Source organism: Danio aesculapii, chromosome 6, assembly GCF_903798145.1.
Source record: "Danio aesculapii chromosome 6, fDanAes4.1, whole genome shotgun sequence".
In the NCBI taxonomy this organism is placed as follows: domain Eukaryota; kingdom Metazoa; phylum Chordata; class Actinopteri; order Cypriniformes; family Danionidae; genus Danio; species Danio aesculapii.
Genome location: NC_079440.1, coordinates 11,632,360 through 11,647,659, shown reverse-complemented (window position 1 = coordinate 11,647,659; position 15,300 = coordinate 11,632,360). Strand labels below are relative to the sequence as shown.

General features: G+C 38.3%; 1 protein-coding gene and 2 pseudogenes across 1 annotated transcript; all 3 read right to left on the bottom strand.

Annotated features, from left to right (window-relative positions):
* Positions 1-5,279: 5,279 nt before the first annotated feature.
* Positions 5,280-5,924, bottom strand: LOC130230349 (serine/threonine-protein kinase pim-1-like; annotated as a pseudogene).
* A 67-nt stretch (positions 5,925-5,991) lies between these two features.
* LOC130230348 (serine/threonine-protein kinase pim-1-like) lies at positions 5,992-6,625 on the bottom strand (annotated as a pseudogene).
* Positions 6,626-11,913: 5,288 nt separating this feature from the next.
* Positions 11,914-14,173, bottom strand: LOC130230347 (serine/threonine-protein kinase pim-1-like). The gene is made up of 7 exons (XM_056459315.1): positions 13,675-14,173; positions 13,342-13,436; positions 13,140-13,190; positions 12,667-13,045; positions 12,382-12,558; positions 12,096-12,184; positions 11,914-11,995 (listed from the first exon to the last, which is right to left on the bottom strand). Exons 1-7 carry the CDS (start codon positions 14,171-14,173, stop codon positions 11,984-11,986), a joined length of 1,302 nt encoding a protein of 433 aa, XP_056315290.1. The 3' UTR covers positions 11,914-11,983.
* Between the last annotated feature and the right edge of the window lie 1,127 nt (positions 14,174-15,300).

The window sequence follows — 15,300 nt, the reverse complement described above, 5'->3', positions numbered from 1 at the left end:
TTGTGGAAAGAAGGGCACCCTAGTGGGAGCGGCATATTTGAGGGATCTTCAAGGAATATTCGCAGCCAGTTTGGAAGTGGAGGCGCTGTTGCATGTCAAGCTAAAGGTTTGCCTGTAAGTAGTCACTCATGGTGCGGAAGAGAAGTGCTGAGATTCTCTTCTTGGTTTATTTATCTAGACCTTTTTCTTAGAATGCAAAATTATGTGTGTGCATTGAAGTACATTATAACAGCTGACAGGCCGCTAACACTGACTCTATATTTCAGCATCTGATCTGATGGCAGACACTGAATCAGTAGAGTGTTTATTCTTGAACCGCATCTGACAGAAGCATAATGACTTTAACACACATCTTTCTTCAAAATTTTTGCATCATAAAAACACTCCGTAAGCCACTGAAAACAGTATTGACACCTAGTTGAAAAACGCTGCTCTGGCTGATGACATTTCCTAACGAAGGTTCTAAGCGCCCTACCAGAACACGGTGGTCACTATGGCGCCCTCCATGCAGCAATTAAGAAAAAGGTCTATGTTACCTAAAATAAAGATGCTAGTCCAAATTACAACTTGATTACATTAGCATTACTTTCATCACACATTTAACTGTTACCTTCTGTAAGATTATACTGTTGCTGTTTCTAGAGCACAGTGTACCATCAGCCCAGTGGGTCTTTTTGCCACCATCTTTTGGATCCTTTACTTCTTGTTGAATGTGCTAACATACTATAACTGCTGTCAAATTCAGTAATTCAACCTCTTATTAAGTATTTGAGTGTAAGCCCACCAAGTAATTTTCCAAGTAAATGAAAGGCAGCCAATAATGATAAATAATTGATCTCATTTTATTTCAAATTAAAGTGGAGAGAAGTTTAATAAGCTTAATAGTAAACAAGACTATCTTCTGTTGGCCAAGGTAGCAGGACAGCATGGTTTGATTAGAGGTTTGTGATTTTGTGTCTGCCTTGAATACAACTATGAGAAATAGAAGAAAACCAAAAGGACATCAGAGATCTTGATGGACATCTTTTACAGCTTACTATTCTTAATGTAAATTGAATTACTCTTGTAACAACTACTATCTGTATTCAAGCATTACAGACACACTTCTGCTTGAAATGGTTCTCAGATTCTACAATTGTACAAAAGATTTTCTCATTCTACATCTAACAGTTTGCTCAGGATTGTCGATGTCACCGTGTCAAATTTCATGGCAGGACATTGTCATTTATTACATTATTAATCTTTTATTTTTTTGAAAGGAAAACTGAATTGTAATTTTCGTTGATTGTAAAGATTGAAGTCTCTGTTAGATTGCCTTATGCATTTATTTCTTTGCAGGCTTGATGTCACAATCCCATATGAAGACCCAGCTGGAGTGCAAAATGGCTTTCCTCCACTGACTGCTATTCATTTTTCCCAGGTTTGTACTAATGTTGAAAGACCATGATGTTACAAGACCAAATTCAGTACATTTCATCATTAGCCGCGTTTCCACCATCATGCCTAAACCAAGCGAGCCAAGGCCAGTCGAGTTTCCACTGTCACTTCCGGGGCCTGATCGGACCAAAGCGGGGCTTTCTCGGGGCCAGCGGCTGGCCTTTTTATGGCCTACTAAATACCTTGAGCCAAAGAGGGCCAGCTGCGGCGGAGTGAAAGGGGAGGCGGACTTTGCCCGACTCTGGTAAAGATGGCATGATGTCATTACACTAGTTTTCCGATAGCTAGGGCCAGACAGAATTTGCTGACATTTTTTGCTATTTCTGCAGAGAATTTTGGTAAAAATCGGTGGATTTTTGCTGAATTATTTTTGGAGTATCATAACTAATATGTGAAATAAAAGATAATATCTTTTAAACTTTTATTTAATGTTTAAAATGCAAATCCAATTGGATTTACTTTTATTTGGTAAACGATGCAAGTCTCTTATATAATACATCTACTAAAAGACAAAAAATATTACTGTACAAACATCATTGTACATAAATCAGATTAACATTTTTATATTAATCAATAATATTACTAAAATTTATTTAAAAACTGAATTAATATAGATTTACACACATTTACTCAAGTAAATAAACAGAATTATTGATGGGCTAAAAATCTGCACGCGCAGACTCAGTGTGGGCCTACCGATCGCAGTACATGCAGCAAACAGATAAATAAGGGAAATAAAAACATAGCCTATAGTTGGTCAGTTTAAGATTCCATAAACGCCATATAGGCTAGGGGTCTTTTTGCTTATAATCGCTTTTATGTTTCTCTTTTAAATGTAAGGCTGTTGCATTAAAAAAAAAGTTTTAATTTATAAGTGACTTTTCTTTGCTGCATCCTCCTGGATGTTTTAATAACGCATAATTATCTTTACACCATATTAAAGACACAGCAGCCAGTAAAGGTTGAGATTATTTTTTTCAAGTTGAAAAGGTGTGTTTGATACGTGAATGTACGTGCGCGTTAGATTCCTGTATGTGTGTGTGAGACCGGGCAAAAGAGCACTTGTATGACAGCTCTGTTGATGCTGAGAGCGGCTTCTTTCTTTTTTATTTATTTTGGTGATAATGCAAAATATGAAAAGAACAGAAAGACATAAAACTTTACAAATTACGTGTCCACTTTTGTAGGCTCAAAACCATAGTGTCATATCTCGACAAAATAGCCTAAGCTATATTGAAATAATTTAAAGAATTACAAATTTCGGATATAATAAAATCACAAATAAACCAATATAAAACAAACAACAGCTAGCTATAATAATATACAGTACATAAATTAAACCGTTTTTAAGCCATATATAACTTTTCATTTTACAAAGGCCTGTCTGAAAAAAAGATTTGAGATATTTTCTAAAAACAATAAACACTGGAGGAGGTTTGAAATATTTATAAAGTATTTGGATACGATGATATTAATCAAATCGTGCAAACAGAGCCATTTTTGGTTTAGTAAAAGCAGACCTTATTTTCTGTCATCCAGTCCATCGCAGCTCCGCTTTACAAACGCATTGGGGGAAACTGCAAATACAAAATGTGTTCATGTGTCCTCAAACAAGTGTTAGTTTTTATATGACGTAAAATTTTTTCAATTAAGTTTTAAATATAGAGCTTTATTAGAGGATAGCTGCTGAGCGCAACAAAATATAGGCTATAATTTATTACTTGCTCTTATGTGCTGAAACACTTAACATTTTCCTTTACTTAAGATAACCTAATAATATGCAACGTCTCCGGAGCATGTTTGGTGGTTCTATTAAAACTAGGATGTTATAAAATACATTTCATAGCGAGTTATTACCGGAGAATTTCTGTGGTTTTATATTTTGGATGGGTGCGCTCACTGCGCTGGGTCCCTCCGTTAGTGGCGAGACCACACTATGCCAACAGTCGGTCGGTGAGTAAACTAATATAATCAATGTAAATACATACGCCTGTGTGTATAGACATGTACTGCTGTACAGTAACGTGTCATTTGTTTGTTTACCTTGCCTTCATTTAAATTGTTACGTGATGATGCGATTGTGTGCTTTATCTGCCTGATTTCCGCTGAAGTGGGCGGGTTGTGTGACATTTGATTCGGGGGGCGTTCTGGGGCGGTGTTGCGAGCTACTAGCCCGACAGTGGAAACGCGACATGATTTCGGTCTCACTACTCAACCTCCCGGACGATTGGCCTGGCCCGATAAAAGCCTTGGCTTGCACTGGCCCGACAGTGGAAATGCGGCTATTGATGATGTGCACCGTATGCGTATGAAAAAATTTGTACATGATATAAAAGGCCATTGCAGTTCTAATGGAATGTTTTGCCTTTCAGGTCTCTGGCCGGTCATGTGGCAGGGAAATATAAACTTTATGGCAATAATGATTACACCAGGCACTGTTTTAAAACTTGGAAGGCTGGTTTTGGCTGGGAATAACATGACAGGTCAAGTTCAAGTAAAAAGCTTTTATTGTCAATTGAACCACAATGTATAGCAAAAGCAGTACACCGTAAAATGAGACAGGGCTGTTCCAGGACCAAGGCATCACATAAAAACAACACACAACTACACAAAACAGAGATACATGAACAACAACACAGAACCAAGGGTTAAAGAATAAACTGCAAGACAGACAGAGCATCAAACAATTCGAAAGAATAGACAGAAGCAGAAACATTACATTTATCTGGAAACACAGTTCACAGAGGTAGTTCAGTTGATGCAGCTGCTCAGGATGCTCTTTAGGGTCCCTCTATAGAGCATGTTCGGGATGGTGAGACGAGCTTTCCTAAGACAGCTACAGTTTTGTCAGGATCTGGTAGTCTCGACAGATGAGGTCCGTGTTGACACAGCACTGGAATTGGGTTAGTGTTGAGAATCAGCTCTGGTTTTTTTTTGTTACAGACACATTTTCTCAGCTATCCATTACAAGAAGCTCAGGCACATTGGTGGTTGTGAAAAAATGCTTTATTGGAGTGTCATGAAAGGAAGGCTCTCGATCTGGCAGCCTGAGATGACATCCTTGCTTGAATCATTGCAGTAACTGCAGGAAACTTTGGTTCTGCTTTGTCAATAACATTTGGCACAGAGGTAGCTGGGAAAAGGAGCTCATGTGTAGATGTTTCTGGCACATCACGCTGAGATGCTCTAGAAAGGAAGCGCTGGACTTTTTGTGGTCACGAGAAATTCTTTTAGAAGTTTTAGACCAGACCATTTTTAAAGGATCTTGAACTACAAGTCAATTCATTTTAGCTTGCTGCTTCTGCTTGTTTCAAGCCTTAGGCAACAACATTTTCCGTCCCTTTTTTTTTTTTTTTAATTCATTGATTAAATATACTCTGCAGGCATGGCTTTGGGAGTCAGTCAGTTCTGGTCCATTCACGTCAGGCTGCCAGACACTGAGCTGATGGAGGGGCTCTGGAACTGAGCAGACCTCCTCTACATTTCTTTATTTGGTGACCTAAAACAAGCACACAAAATACTGGATGGTCTACATACGTTATGCTTGTTACATTTGTACAGTATATGATAAACATACTGTATAAAAAAGCTCAAAACATAAAGATATAAGAAAATGTAATACCTTGAACCAGCCATGGCTGCTGAGTTTCGCCAAAGCGATCCTCTTCTTTGGGCTCCTCTGAAGGCAGGACTGGACCAGTTGGCAGCACTCTGTGGAGAAAGATGGTAGAGTCTGATTATTATCACCTAAACTACATCTACATGCTTTAATAATCACAATCCAAACAATAAGATTTGATGGTCCTGAAACATGAGGTCCAAAACTGATGAAAATGACTGAATTAGATTAATGGTTGGCTTTCTTTGCTTTAATGAATGACCAGCTCACCTTTTGACAATCCAGATTTGATCCAAATCCTTTTGTTGGTCAAGTCCAGGTCACTGTGTTTTGGAGGTTCTCCACACAGCAGTTCATATAGGAGAACCCCCAGTGACCAAACGGTTGCCGCTTTACCATAATATCTGCCACTAGATCTATATTCAGGAGGGCAGAAAACTTCAGTCCCTGAAAGAAGATTTTCTTCATTAGTTACAGTAAGAAAGCTGATGCTGCTCAAAATATGGTGTTGAAGAATTAAAGTCTCAAACTGCAGACTTGAAGGACAACACATACCACAGAATGTTGTGTAGGCAGAGGTCTTCAGGAGGTCCCCGCAGCCAAAGTCAATTAGCTTCACTTTCAGAGTTTCCTTGTTTATCAGCAGATTTTCTAGTTTAATGTCTCGATGGAGGACCCCTCGCTGACAGCACATGTGGGTAGCCTGCACTACCTGCCACATGATGTGCCGCGTCATGTCCTCGCTAAGGGTTCCTCTGTGCTGCTCCAGGAAATCAAAAAGGTCTTCGCAGGGTGAGGGGAGCTCCAAGATCATTATGTAGGAGTCAGACCACTCCTGCCACTCCAGCATGTGAATTATCTGAGGAAGATATGACTATAAGATTTGACCATAATCAGATACGAGGTCCAAAACTCATAAAAATTACTCTTGTGATTTAGATCAACAGTTGGCTTTCTTTGCTGTAATGAATGACCAGCTCACCTTTTGATAATCCATATTTTGACCAAATCTGTGCATCAGTCATGTCCAGGTCACTGTTTTCTGGAGGTTCTCCACACAACAGTTCAAATAGGAGAACCCCCAGTGACCAAACGGTTGCTACTTTTCTGTAGTACCTGCCACTAAATGAATATTCAGGAGGACTGTAATCTTTTGTGCCTGGAAAAGATTTTCTATATTAATCACAGTAAGAAAGCTGATGCTGTTCAAAATATGGTGTTTAAGAATTTATGTCCCAAACTACAAACTACTAGACTTAAAGGGCAATAAATACCCCAGAATATTGAATAGGCAGATGTTTTCAGAAGGTCCCCGCAGCCAAAGTCGATTAGCTTCACTTCCAGAGTGTCCTTGTTTATCAGCAGATTTTCTAGCTTAATGTCTCGATGGAGGACCCCTCGCTGACAGCACATGTGGGCAGCCTGCACTACCTGCCACATGATGTGCCGCGTCATGCCCTCGCTAAGGGTTCCTCTGTGCTGCTCCAGGAAATCAAAAAGGTCTTCACAGGGTGAGGGGTGCTCCAAGATCATTATGTAGGAGTCGGGCCGCTTCTGCCACTCCAGCATCTGGATTATCTGAGGAAGATATGACTATAAGATTTGACCATAATCAGATACGAGGTCCAAAACTCAGAAAAATTACTCTTGTGATTTAGATTAACAGTTGGCTTTCTTTGCTGCAATGAATGACCAGCTCACCTTTTGACAAAACATACCACAGAATGTTGAATAGGCAGATGTTTTCAGGAGGTCCCCACAGCCAAAGTCGATTAGCTTGATTTTATAGGTGTACTTGTTGATCAGCAGGTTTTCTTGAGGTGATCAGAGTCTGGCCGCTCCTGCCACTCCAGCATCTGGATGATCTGAGAAATGTTTGGACCTTTGTTGGCAAGATTTGTTAGAGCAACCTCTAACGGAAGGGGTGTAGGATGACCAGGCTGTAGAAGAAAGACATTTGCTGTCAGTGATGTTCAAAATCATTTTATGGCTCTAATTAACATATCTTGAACTAAAAACCAAGAGAGCTGCTTACAATGCTGAGATAATCCATGCTGTTTGTCTTCAAGATTACATTCAATGTGACCTGATTATCAAAACAGTACAAGTAATTGTTGCCCTGTGTTCTGAGCTCAAATCATCACAGTCATTTAACTTTTTCAATGTCATGTGACACAGTAAGCACACTTGAACAGACACTGAGAGAAATATTTTGTTTGCTAGATGTAGTAAGTAAAAAAAAGTAATACCTCAAGACCATCCGTCATGCGAACCGCTTTAAAGACTGTCCCGTATCCTCCCTCACCGATCTTTTTCAAAACTTTGTAGTGGCCCAAAATGTCATCTGCAAAAAGTAAAATTATAGTGACCAATTTGCCAGAAGATTTCTCTATTATTTTGAATATTTACTTTCTTCGAAGCTCAATTTAAGTGATAACAAACATTCGTTGATGTTTGCACAATCTGTAACATGATCATTAGTGACAAAGAACATATAAAAGTCAATTACCGGTTAAAGTCTTGATCCGGATCTTGAACCTGCTGATCATCAAGGTTGCTGGAGCTGGACGTCCTGCTGGAGGAGCTTGAACTGGAGCTGGCCTCGTCATCAAGACTCAGGCCGCTGCTGGTGTCATTTTTCCTGGAGTTCATGATTCTCCACAGAACAATCCATGAAAGAATCATGATTTTCAGTATTTCTGTCTTTATAGGTGACACTTTGAGCAGAGAAGTAACTAGGGGGCAACCTGCTGCTAATCTTTTTTGTCGGCTGCCTCTAATTTCCCTCAACGGGCTGAAAATGGTTGATTGCCTCGTTGGGGCAGGATTTTGTTTGTGCACTAAGATAGAAATGGACTTCCGCGTTTGCGTTTAGCCTGCATGTCTACTTGTGGTGCAGCACAGTGATCACTGTATGCAGATAGCACAGGAAAGGACGATAGGTTACATTCGCTGTTTATTAGAGTTTCCTCTGATAACCTTGACCTCTTTTTCAAGATTTAATATAAGTATTTTGTATCTCCAGAATGTGTCTGTAAAGTTTAATCTTAAAAACACCCATCAGATTATTTACTATACCTTTCAGAATATTGGATTTACTGCTCTAAACACAATGAAGCTGTTTTGGTTGCCTGTGCCTTTAATGCTAGTTCTCCCCACCCACCATTCCCATGTGCCTGTCAGAGTGTCTCCGTCTTGGCTGCGTCAGATAAACAGCACAGTGACAGACAGGAAGGAAGCAGATCTCGTGTAACGTTTGTGAGAAATACTACAGTAAGAACTTTACCAATGATTATTTGATGGATTTGTTGTGGCATTGATGAGATATTTGATGAGAACGATAACTCACACAATGTCATTACAAAGTTCACGCACACACACAAACACACAGCGGGCGCGTTTAACTCTGTTTCTAGCACTGTTTTTGCATGGCAAATGTGACAGGATATGTGTTAATATCCATTGCTGTATGGATATCTATTTTGTTAATGAACAAAATAAACCTGAGACCATGTCCACAAACTGGGATTGAATCGTCGTCTTTTATAATTGTACACGGCTGTGGTGATGAAGTAAAGACAGTAAAATTGCCCTTTTTTAAAACTGTTTTAAACTTGTAAAACTCATTCTTGATCACATTTGATGATGACTGATGATTACAGAGAGCTGAACAGATATTTTAATCCCGGTTGTTGATACAAGACTCCCACGTCACGTTGTGGTGGGCCTCAAAATGGGAGGGATTTGGATCCTATTTTAACATCAGGAAGTTTCAAAAAAGTGATAATGGTCTTTATATCACCCCGATATAACTGTGGACACACTATACCTGCACATAGTTCTGTCCAAACAGCTTCCAAAAGATGATTTTCATCATAGGTGTCTTTTAATATTGTATTTTTACACATGGCTGTAAGGGAAATGTTTGACATTGTGTCAAATTATTAATATTTATACTCCAGTGCAAATGTCTAGTTACTTAAATTTACATATTTCAGCATTTTTCCTTGTTGAAAATGAGATGGAGGTGGTATCCGATTCATTTTTGCGACTTGAAACAAATGCATTTTGCATTATTCTTCTAACTGACAGTAGATGCCTACCTGATTTTTGCCAAAAGACGGAGGTGGTGCTACATTTGATGGAGGTGGCCTCCTCATAAAACTCTGCACAAAAAAATTCTGCATATTTACATTAGTGCAGTGCAAATGTTCACTCAAATTGTTCTGTTATTTGTTTAAATGTTTATATTAATGCATTGAAAATTAATTTTATTATATTAACAACTTTATACTCCTGCAGTGCAGGCAACAGCATATCAGTTATGTACAGTAAATGTGTATATATAATTTTTACATGAATCTAAGTTCATCATTGCCCATCAAATGTTATCTACTCTAGTCTTTAGCTCAAGCTTGTACTAATAGGCAGAAGCCATTGTGTAAATCTTGATAATGATCGCTGTTATAGAGAGAGATGATGACTGTCCAGCTTGCGTTGCTTCCCCCTGTGGATGAGACTCCCTCACAGTTGCTCTTACTCTGTATACATTACTCTGGATGTTGTAAATTTAAATCAGATGTATAAATCATAAAAAATAACTATTTTTAAAAATGTGTTCGGTTTTGCATATAAATACTTATGCTTAACACGTTTAAGTTTCAGTTTATTTGCCTAATACATGAGATTAGAATGTTTAGTGTGTGTGTGTATGTATATGTATATGTATGTGTGTGTGTGTGTGTGTGTGTGTGTGTATATATATATATATATATATATATATATATATATATATATATATATATATATATATATATATATATATATATATATAAGTATACACTGTCATCTCACAGCAAGAAGCTGGCTGGTTCAAGTCCCGGCTGGGTCAGTTGGCATTTTTGTGTGGAGTCTGCATGTTTTCCCTGTGTTGGCGTGGGTTTCCTTCCAGGTGCTCTGGTTTCCCACACAGTCCAAAGACATGCGCAATAGGGGAATTGAATGAGAGCGTGTGTATGAATGTTTCCCAGTACTGGGTTGCAGCTGGAAGGGCACCCGCTGTGTAAAACATATGCTGGATAAATTGGCGGTTCATTCCACTGTGGCGACCTCTGATGAATAAAGGGATTAAGCCGAAGGAAAATGAATAAAAGGAATCCTTTACTCTAATTTTCAGTAGAGAGGTAATTTAATTACAGTAATTAGTTATTTTGTAATTAATTACACATAACACTGGATAATTATTAATTGGATAATAGTACTAATCATTTGATTTAAGTACTTTTTCAACATCGATAATCGTGCATTTTAAAGGGCTCCTATTTTGCCCTTTTATGAAGAAGAAAATAAGCCTTCTGGGTCTCCAGAATGTCATCTGTGAGGTTTCAGGTCAAAAATACCCATCTGATCATTTATTAGAGCCTATTTTAGGGTCAGAGGGATTTTAGCTATCTTCTGCCTATGCCTTTAAATGCAATTGAGCTGGCTCTCCAAAAATAGGGTAAAGTTCAGGGATTGATATTTTGATTAATCATGATAATGCAAATCAAATCACAAATTCTTTCATTTTCAAACTTGAATTTAGAAAAGAAGAAATTATAAAGAATTCAGACAAACTTATTAAATCTTTATCTGCAGTTGAATATGCCTAGTGGTTTATATTTTTGGCAGAGAGCCTAAAGAAAAGATAGAACAGATGTTTAATGTACATAAACATGCATTTGACTGATGTGTTTGTCTGTAAAAGTATCATCATAGATATTGTCAGAATAAAGAGAACAGCCAGAATTTCAATCATATATAGAGTGCTTATTAAATCTGAAAATTATCATTTATTTTAGTTATTTTATTTCAGTTTGTTTTGTTTTAATTTTACTTTTATTCATTTATTCTGACTTCTTTTTTCAGTTAATGTAAAAGTGGTTTGACCACTATAGTTTCAGTCTTTGTTTACTGAAATAACCTTGCAACAGGCACCATTTTAAAACCATGATGGCTCAGACAGTGAGATGAGCAAGTTTAAGTGCTTTATTGTCATTTCAACAGTACACAGTGAAATGAAACCATGTTTATCCAGCTACCACATAAAAACCACACACAACTACACAAAACAATAAGAGACATAAAAAAACAAAACACCTCAGAACCAAGGGTTAAAGAGTAAACTACCTGGCCGTGTAAAGTGCATAGTGCAACCTGGTGCAAACAGTCCAGGACAGACATTAAAGTGCATCAAACAATTCAAAGGAAGAAACAGAAGCAGAAACATTACATTTATCAGTAAACACAGTTCCCTTGAATAAGTTTGTGTGTTTGGAGGTAGTTCAGTTGATGCAGCTGCTCAGGATGCTTTTGGACATGCTCTATAGAGGGACCCTCAAGAGCACATGTGTCAAATCCAGTTTCTGGAGAGCCGCAGCTCTGTACAGTTTAGCTTTAACCATAATTAAACACACCTGATCAATCCCATTGAGTCTTTCAGGCTTGTGTGAAACCTACAGGTAAGTGTGTCGAAGCAGGGTTGGAACTAAACTGTGCAGAGCTGCGGCCCAACAGGAACTAGATTTGACACCTGTGCTCTTGAGGGTCCCTCTATAGAGCATGTTCGGGATTAGGAGACGAGTTTTCCTGAGACAGCTACAGTTTTGTCAGGATCTGTGAGTCTCGACAGATGAGGACAGTGCTGACACACAGCACTGGAACTGGGTTAGTGTTGAGAATCAGCTCTGGTTTGCTTCTTGCAGGCTGATTTTCTCATCAATCCATTACAGGAAGTTCAGGCACAATGATGTTTGTAAAACAATGATTTATTTGAGTCTCATGACAAGAAGATGTAGAAGGTCAGATGATATAAAGGTCTTGATGGAGGACTCTGGAGCTGGTGAATAGTGCAAATACAGTTTTCCCTTCTTCTTCTTGTTCATCTTTTTATCTGGTGACCTGAAACAAGCAACACACACACATATGTTGGTCTACATGTTACACTTGTACAAACATCCTGTGTAAAAATGCTCAAGATAGAAACTGTAGAATTGAATACCTTGAACCAGCTATGGCTGCTGAGTTTCCCCAAAGCGATCCTCTTCTTTGGGCTCCTCTGAAGGCAGGCCTGGACCAGTTGGCAACACTCTGGAGAAAGATGGAAGAGTCTGATTATTATCACCTAAACTACATCTACATGCTTTAATAATCACAATCCAAACAATAAGATTTGATGGTGCTGAAACATGAGGTCCAAAACTGATGAAAATGACTGAATTATTTATTCCTCTGTGTGATTTAGATTAACAGTTGGCTTTCTGTGCTTTAATGAATGACCAGCTCACCTTTTGACAATCCAGATTTGATCCAAATTCTTTCATTGGTCAATTCCAGGTCACTGTGTTTTGGAGGTTCTCCACACAGCAGTTCATATAGGAGAACCCCCAGTGACCAAACGGTTGCCGCTTTACCATAATATCTGCCACTAGACCTGTATTCAGGTGGACAGTAATCTTCGGTGCCTGAAAGAAGATTTTCTTCATTAGTTACAGTAAGAAAGCTGATGCTGCTCAAAATATGGTGTTGAAGAATTAAAGTCCCAAACTGCAGACTCGAAGGACAACACATACCACAGAATGTTGTGTAGGCAGAGGTCTTCAGAAGGTCCCCGCAGCCAAAGTCGATGAGCTTCACCTCCAGGGTCTCCTTGTTTATCAGCAGGTTTTCTAGTTTTATGTCTCGATGGAGGACCCCTCGCTGACAGCACATGTGGGCAGCCTGCACTACCTGCCACATGATGTGCCGCGTCATGTCCTCGCTGAGGGTTCCTTCGTGCCGCTCCAGGAAATCAAACAGGTCTTCGCAGGGTGAGGGGCGCTCCAAGATCATTATGTAGGAGTCGGGCCGCTCCTGCCACTCCAACATCTGGATTATCTGAGGAACGCTTGGACCTTCGTTGGCAAGAATCGTTAGAGCAACCTCTAACGGAAGGGGTGTAGGATGACCAGGCTGTAGAAGAAAGACATTTGCTGTCAGTGATGTTCAAAATCATTTTTGGCTCTAATTAACATATCTTGAACTAAAAACCAAGAGAGCTGCTTACAATGCTGAGATAATCCATGTCATTGCTCTTCAAAACCACCTTCATTGCCACCTGATCAACAAAACAAAACATTAGTAATTGTTGCCCTGTGTTCTGAGCTCAAATCATCACAGTTATTCAACTTTTTCAATGTCATGTGACACAGTAAACAGACTTGAACAGACACTGAGAGAAATATTTTGCTAGCTAGAAATAATAATACCTCAAGACCATCCATCACACGAACTGCTTCAAACACTGTGCCGTATCCTCCCTCACCGAGCTTTTTCACAATTCTGTAGCGGCCCAAAATATCATCTGCAAAAAGTAAAATGAGCAAACATTAGAGAACACATAACAAGAGGATTAAAGCTGACATTTTAATTCAGAATTTGACAGAATATTTGTCTATTATTTTGAATATTTCACATTTCTTTGCTACTCAATTTAAGTAAAAGGCCTCTAATAAACTTAAGTAGATAATTAACACATATTATAATGTTATTGGAGCACAGCATGAACATTATATTGAGAGAACATGTAGAGGTCAAATTACTGTCAATGTCCTGCTGACCACCAAGACTGCTGCTGGAGCTTGACGGGCTGCTGGTGTTGTAGCTGGAAGTCCAGCTGGGGGTGCAGTTGGAGCTGGGCGTCCTGCAAGTGGGGTTGGAGCAAGACGTCCTGCTGGAGGAGCTGGAACTGGAGTTGGCCTTGTCATCAAGACTCAGGCCGCTGCTGCTGGTGTCATTATCCTGAAGTTCATGATTCTCCACAGAGCAATCCATGAAGGAATCATAATATTCAGTATTTCTGTCCTCAGAGGTGACACTTTGAGCAGAGAAGTAACTAGAGGGCGACCTGCTCCTCATCTTTTTTGATGGCCGCCTCTCTTCAACGGGCTGAAAAACCTCGTTGGGGCAAGATTTTGTTTGTGCACCAAGATAGGAATTGTGCACAATAACGCAATCGCTGTCAGAAAAACAATCTCTCTTTCTCTTCTGTCCCATGATCACACAAGCGGGTGGATGAAACACTAACACTGTTGAGTTCATGTAAAGCAGACGGAGAAATCAAGCAGAATGGCAAATCTGTACAGAGAAGCTGTTTAAGAACGCAAGACATTCTAAACGTTCTATTCGAAATATGACGTGAGAGCAGAGGTTTGTGTTATTGTTTGAAACTCAGTGGGAGAAATTATACCTGATAATGAACAATTATTCTGTAATTCTGGCCAAAAATAGACGTGTATAAATATACACACGCTTATATTTATATAAAATATGTTTAAATATGCTTAGATTTAATAAGATATTCACAAAAATGCATAATATTTACAACAAATACATTTACTATATACATTTTACTCTTGTTTTACTACATTTTATATTGGCATATCTATACACTCGTCATAATTATTTTTATATCTAAGGCAATATACATTACATTTTTATTTGTGGAAAAAATCATATATGAGTGTGTTCAAAGAACGAAATGCGCACACACATTTTCTTTTGGTTTTGTTCATTAAAACATAATATGCCTGTAAAAACGAAGTCTAAATAGGTGGACTGTTTTGTGCATTGGTTTTCTGTCGATATTAATTTACTAAATATTTATTTTAGATATAAATTAATTTAGAAGACCTAGCACATTTCAATTCGTTTATTTGTTTGGCTATTTGGTCATTCAGTAAATATCAAATATACTATGCGAAGTTATTGCATTTTTTTATCATACAAATGCATTTTTCTCACGTGTCAGAAGATTAAATTTCAATAAATAAGTTGAACGAATTAACGAAACGCTTTTCCTCCTTTTTCTGCATTGTTCCTGTGGTCTAATATATATGTATTTTTTTTACATGATAAACGTCGTCACGCCAGTTCAACACCAAGCAGCTGTAGACGTCAATTTAAGTCAAAAGACCTATAGGCTACTATAAAATAAATTAAAAATAATAATTATGTTTATTGGATTTTTACAATAGGCTAATACAGACCTAAAAATACATATTCAAAAGACACGCAAATAAAAATATCAACACAAAACAAGAGAGAAAAAAGAAGAAAAAAACTCCAACTGCGATTATAAAACAGGACTATACACCAAATAAAACAGATCAGAAAAAGGGCTAAATATTGCTTGTCTTTCCGATAATAATACAGTTGCAATATTCAGT

What these genes read in the sequence shown, in the direction of transcription:
- LOC130230347 (XM_056459315.1), bottom strand. Translation starts at nt 14,173, where the DNA reads ATGAACTCAACAGTGTTAGTGTTTCATCCACCCGCTTGTGTGATCATG. An exon ending in ACATGGATTATCTCAGCATT is followed by an intron (nt 13,046 to 13,139) that starts GTAAGCAGCTCT and finishes TTTCTTCTACAG; the next exon opens with CCTGGTCATCCTACACCCCT. An exon ending in TGCCTACACAACATTCTGTG is followed by an intron (nt 12,559 to 12,666) that starts GTATGTGTTGTC and finishes ATCTTCTTTCAG; the next exon opens with GCACCGAAGATTACTGTCCA.